Source organism: Macadamia integrifolia, chromosome 9 (genome assembly GCF_013358625.1).
Source record: "Macadamia integrifolia cultivar HAES 741 chromosome 9, SCU_Mint_v3, whole genome shotgun sequence".
NCBI lineage: Eukaryota > Viridiplantae > Streptophyta > Magnoliopsida > Proteales > Proteaceae > Macadamia > Macadamia integrifolia.
Window position 1 is genome coordinate 33,859,521 of NC_056565.1, and position 6,281 is coordinate 33,865,801.

A 6,281-nucleotide genomic window follows, 5' to 3' on the forward strand; every position below is an offset into this window, starting at 1 on the left:
GGTGGGCAAGAGCTTCATCCAATGACCTGGATCCCATCTCTTAGGGGTTCAAAGCTAGACTGTGACAGATATCCACAGTGGAGATCCAGATGAGGTCGAGTAATTACCAGGGTTCATAGGGCACTTACATTAAAGGAAAATCAAATGTGCTCACAAAGGGCATTGTAAACCAGGTGGAAAGTGAAGCCGATAGCCAGTGCACAAGTCTGACACTGAACAGTGGTACTTGGGTGTCATTTAACCATTTCCCTCCTATTCTCCTACTGCCTCCTACCATAGTCTTGCAGTATATCAAACCAAACTAGTTAGTCTGGGGGATAAATAGGAAGCTTATAGTAGGCTAGCGCTAGTGCATATTCATTGCTGGTTTGGTTATAGATTTATTCGGTTCTCCATCTCTGTCACTGTGTCTATTGCCTCGGCCAATACGGCTCGTCAAACCCAGAATAACAACGTGGTAAGGAACACTTGAATCTTTGAGAAACTTAGAAGTAGCCGTTACAGTTAACAAGAAAACAATACTGTAGACATCGGGAATTAGGAAAATCATATCGGAAAACAAGAGTCCTATAAAGTAAGCCCGATGCAAGGGGGAAAATAATTTACCTTGTGTACCCGGCAACAAGGACTGGCTCAACATATCCGAGCAACCATGCACGCTAGCCGACCGCATTATACAAGGGTCCGCGGCCACAGGAAGATGTCCACCGCCACCACCAGAACGACCAGTAAAACCATCGGCTACCAGTACTCCAGCAGAAAACGGAGAACCTGCCATGAAATTTCCAACATTGCCACATTCATACATCGGCATGGCTGGCGAATAAGTTGAATAATAGGCAATCCCCGGTGGTCCAAGCGGCCCACTCTTCGATTTCGGCCGTCTCTGAGGATGTGGCAACGAAGATCTGATCACTCCATCTCCCGAAACCGGACTGAAAATCCACTTCTCTGCATCTTCCCACTTGGAGGGCAAGGTCCTTCCACTATTGAGAGGCAACAGGGCAGCACTCGCATACCTCCTGCTGCCGTTCACTGGCAATGGAACCCGTTCTGAGCTCCATCCTTTCTGCATCCCTACAGTTCCTTGTCGATAATTCGGCGTTCCTGGGCTGGGGAATGCACCGGACTTGCGAGCAGAAACAGTGCTCTTTTTCATGACCTCCAATCTCGGCGAAGAGCTGGTGGCATTGCTCGCTCGATTGTTCAGATCAAGGGAAGCAGGTCTTCGCCTCCCTGACCTTTTCACAGTCTTAGGAGCATCAGATTTAAGTCTCCTGTTCTGACATTCTGTGAGAAATTGTTTTAGAGTTCGGGCTGTGGACGATAAAAGCTGATAAGCTGAAATAAGTATTTGGTACCTTTGAGAGCTTGGGAGAAGGAATCTTGCGGTGGATCTAAGGTTTGATTATCGTCCTCCGTCTCCGTTTCTTCTTCCTCTCGTTCTGTATATAATTGAAGATGACACAGATAGAGACATTAGCGACTGAAATTGAATTTTGTAATTCGTACGGAGTACTCCTGTCTATCATTTATCTGCATCGTTCTTCTTTTTTTTTTTTTTCCCTCCAAACTATTTCATTTTTGTTTGAACCCATCCTACTTGAGGCATTACCTTTGGCCTTTTCTCCTTTTGTGGCGGGGTGACTGTTCTTATTGACCGTACGTAGTCTGTTGGGACCTAGATCTGGGCCACTCGAACACCCAGAGTGATCACGCTCGCGACCTGCAAAATGCTGGAAACGCCAAATGTTTCACTCTCAGATCCAAAGTCGACGAATTTCAAATTTGAGTATCAATTTCAAAGCTCGATAGCGCCATTTCCAGTTGGATGCTAACAATGTCCAATTGGAAAAAAAGGGAAGTTACTGATCATTCAATTTTGAGCCAGTGGAAACATGTTTTTTTATCGTTTCCTTTGGAAACTAGGAAATCAATAAGTACAAAGCGTATATAAGACAACAAAGATATAACGTCTAATAAGCTAAGATTTCGTTTTCTGTTTTCAAAACTTTTTTAGAAGGAAACAACAAATTTCAGTTGAAGTAAGAGGTGATCATTGCATTCAAATGCAGAGCAAAATTGTCTGAGGATGAAACATCCAATGGTTCATTCGCATTGTCGGATGGAAAGTAGAAAATCGACATACCTTAGAGATTTCAGAAACTAGAGCTTCGTGATCGTGAACATCAGATGCAAATGAGCAACGATCAACACTTCCAGAAGTAGAAGAGAAGAGACTGAAGTTCGATTCCTGTGCAAGGATTACAGAATCAGGACTATCGTCCCAAGCTCTGAAACCCGACCTCGATGGTTTCTTGTCTTGAAACCCTAACCCCGGCATCTTCCACAGCTTCTCATTCCACACTTCAGAGAGAAACTAGACAGAGAAGTGGAGGTTGAGATTCCTTTTAAGGCAAAGAAATGGCGGGTGTTCAGACAATGTTATTTTGCTTGTGTTCCTTGTCTTTGGCGCGTGCTTTAAGGATTTGGGAGTTTCGTTGGGGTTGACTGAAATGCCACTAATGATGAGTTTAGAACAATCGCTTTCTTTAACTTTTTGTTTTGGACTGAAAGGGTATTTTGGTCTCATGAAAACTATTCCAGAAGTCTTTAATGGACTGAAAGGGTATTTTGGTCTCATGAAAATGATTCCAGAAGTCTTTAATGGCCCCTAACTTCCCGGTAGTATTGAGTCTATTGACCATGCCTGAAATTGTGGAGTCGGTGGATTATTTGATTCCCTGTGACAAAGAGGAGGGATAAATAAGATAAACGGGGATCTGACGGTTGAATATCTTCCAAAATGTTGGCTTTTCCTTCATAATCTCAGATCTCAATGGATTGGGATGTACTTTAGGTAAATTGATGGGATTAACGCGAGAGGAGGATGAAGGGTCAGGAAATAAATGAGGGGCTCTCTCATATAGTCACATGATCATATCAGGTTGACTGGGTTTGTTTTGGGTGGGGGAGGGCAAGAAGATCCCAATCAGACAGTTAAGAAAGGGGCAGAGCACATGGTCACGGAAACCGGAGAGATAATTACGGAAGAGAAGAGGGGATTAATGACCTGCAATCAATAAATCCAGCCAGGCTGTCTTAGTCAGACGTTGAAGATTGCAAAGACTCCTGGCTACCGTGCATCGCGGTACACGGAAATGAAATCTGTGATATGATATTGAGAATATCAACCGTTGGATCAGCATCTGATGGTAATCAATTTTAACAAATGGGTCCGGATTTTGCTTGGATTCTTCGCTGCATTTGACAGTTATTTTGACCACTCAGATTGGTCTATAGTCACAAATTCTTACTTTTTTACTTTTTTTGATATAAAAGCTTACAGCTTCATCCCAGGAAATAAATGAAAGTAAAATGAAATTAAATCAAAATTAAATAAAGAAATAAAATATTATTAATTTTTTATTTAATTATTATTTAATGAGGCTGTAAGAAAAATTATGATAAACAAAACAAAAAGGCATTTACATCCAGAACTATTCTTTCTGTCCTCTTTCCTGTTGAGTTAATTTTTTTATTTTTTGTTAGACTGAGTTGATTATCCTAACATCAATAGAAATAAAGGACAGTTTATATTTTATGGGAACGAATTATGGTGAGACAATGCCTAGTGGAAAAAGATTCTCTTCAATACCGTCCATCCTCCAATCTATTCAAAGGTTTAGAGAGTTTGGATTCGTATTCCCAGGTGTTGTGTGACTAAGCCCCCCAATTTTTGGCAATAGTTAGAGGACACATTTGTTGGAGGAGCCAAATTCATGCCTATCACATAAATAAAGGACAATTTATGTGACATGAAGCAAAGGGAAGGAGGCTTAGGTCAATATTAAATCCCAATTCCTTTTTTCTTCCTAGTATCTTGAATCCAGAAGAATAGAGTTTGGATACGCATCCTCAGGTGTTAGTAGGCGTTGAGATGTGACTAAGTCCCCCAATCCTTGAATGCTCGTTAGAGGATGTAGTCTTGGAGAGGAGTTGAATTCATGCCTAGCATAGAGATAAAGAAAATATTTAATTAATATTGATCCCAATGCCTTTCATTAAGCAAAGGTAAGGAGCCTTAGGTCAATAAATCAGATCCCAATGCCTTTCATCTTCATAGTATATTGAAGAAAATATTTAATTAATATTGATCTACCAACTTGGGCCAAGAGAGAGGGATTTTTCAATTTCCAAATATATTTGTAAAATTTTACTTGCAATCAAATTCATTAGATTTGAGAAGAAAAATAAAGATTACAGTTGAGTTTTCTTCATCCATGGTGAAGAGATATTCTTTCATCCATCATTTTAATTGGTTTGATGAAATTCCTAAAATAATATAAGGGCATTTTGGACCTTCGAAAAATATAAAGAATATAGGATAATGTTCTATGTGGGGGAGCACACCCTTCACCATGGTCTGCCTCTCTCCTCTCCTATATAAAATGACTTATATAGATAAAGGATAGAGACATACTATGGGATGCGTTGGTGGATGCTGTTGCGCTCTCCCCCATGGAGAACACTCTTCCAAAGATTAATTATGAGTTCACAATGGTAGGAGTCTAATTTTTCTCCTAAAGAGTACGTCCGAATAACATATTATTCAGATCATTTCCCTTCACCAACAACGAACCTCTTAAGCCATCACATTTGACCCTTATGATTGGATTGAGAAAGGATATTTTAAAATTCATACAATAGGTCAAGAATTTAATGATGAAACTCATAGTCCAGAAGTCCAATCATAGAGACACATCAACTTAGATGAATAAGAGATTCTCTCTTCACACCATTTGTAGCAAAAACATTCTCTATGATCAAATAATGTAATAATTCTAAGTACATTTCACATTTATGATTATAAAAAAAATTACTGAAATAATTTTCCTTCCCTTTCCTCTTTTAACTTGTAAAAAGATGGAGGGATTGGACTCAATTAAAAGGTTTCACTTTTTTCTTGGCCAATGATGGTTAAAAACAGAATATTGAACCTTTTCCCCAATTTTTTATTCAAGAACTAGGTCATTTAAATGCCAAATCCAACCATCATTTTTTAAAACCAATCTTCAACTAGATGATCACAAACTCCAACTAGTTTCTGTGGGCTACCAACTTTGTTTCCATTAGTGTTATCAGCCCCTAACAGTGAGGAAATACAGTGAAGCATAATCGGCAAATACATTAACGGAAAACGATTATCACGACATCAGTGTGCATATTCTTAAGCACATTTTCTCACATCTCACAGATGAAATTCACACACATTCTCCCTCCTCATTAAACCCTTTTCCTAATGGATGCTTCATGCACATTTTCTCTCATTGGTGGGAAACCACACTTTAGCATCGTTGTAATCCCTCTCCTATGAAATAAATACAATCCTCTATTTTTTAAGTCCTACCAAATCATCAACAGAGATAATTAATAATAATAATTTTCTACCCTTAGTTTAGTTCTGAAGAAACCATTGGCTATGTTTGATAGATGAAGAGTGGGGACTAGGGAGGTAAGACAATGCTGGGTCTTATCCATCAATCGCATAAGATTCATTCTGTGTATTAAATTATTGAACCTCTTGTCATATCAAAGGTGGTTATATTACCTTCTCAACCGAATCAAATTGTTACACAAGCTTTTAGTTATAACATCTCTACCTCATTAGCTTTCAAATCAATGTCCTAATATAATTTCGTTTGTGGATAAAACAGTTGGTAGCCATAAATAAATGATACATCAAAATTTGATCTCAGCTGGTACATGACTTAATGTATTGTAGGGTCAAAATTTTTGAGAAAATAAAAAAAATTTTGAAACAGCTTCTCGACGTCAATCTTATATTTGACACGCAATTGACACCTGATTATAAAGATAATTAACGAATTGAATGGCTAGTACCGAGAGTAGATACTTTTTTATCAAATTCCTGAACACCACACTTTTGAAGAATAAATGCGCAAACACTATATAGGAAATAATCTAGTTGATTCAAGAAAAAAAAAAAAATTCACTTGCAAGGAATTGGATGAGAATAAACTCTCACGTCCGATTCCAAAGTAGAAAAGATTATATAAACCTATATTTAACATGTATATAATATTTTAATATCCAATTTACAAGAAAATTATTTTTGAGGAATAAATATATTATTTAATTATATTTTTATCAAAAATATAAGAGTAGATGTAGTCCAACAGCTTTTAACTATAAGGGTATTGGGTTAATGGAGGATAAACAAAAAATTTAACCTATTCTTTTTTTTTTTTTTGGGTAAA

The 6,281-nt window shown here is 38.1% G+C and overlaps 1 protein-coding gene across 2 annotated transcripts in view; it reads right to left on the bottom strand.

Moving 5' to 3' along the window:
* Positions 1 to 2,437, bottom strand: part of LOC122089832 — a 6,410-nt gene extending 3,973 nt beyond the window's left edge. Inside the window, exons 1-4 of one of the 2 annotated variants that reach the window (XM_042659543.1) lie at positions 2,150 to 2,437; positions 1,616 to 1,736; positions 1,362 to 1,445; positions 607 to 1,290 (exon numbers count right to left, since the gene is read on the bottom strand). In XM_042659543.1, the coding sequence (XP_042515477.1) occupies positions 607 to 1,290; positions 1,362 to 1,445; positions 1,616 to 1,736; positions 2,150 to 2,344 (1,084 nt within the window). In that variant the 5' untranslated portion in view covers positions 2,345 to 2,437. The remainder of the gene's footprint in view (positions 1 to 606; positions 1,291 to 1,361; positions 1,446 to 1,615; positions 1,737 to 2,149) is intronic. The other variant, XM_042659542.1, reaches the window with a different exon arrangement.
* Positions 2,438 to 6,281: the final 3,844 nt, after the last annotated feature.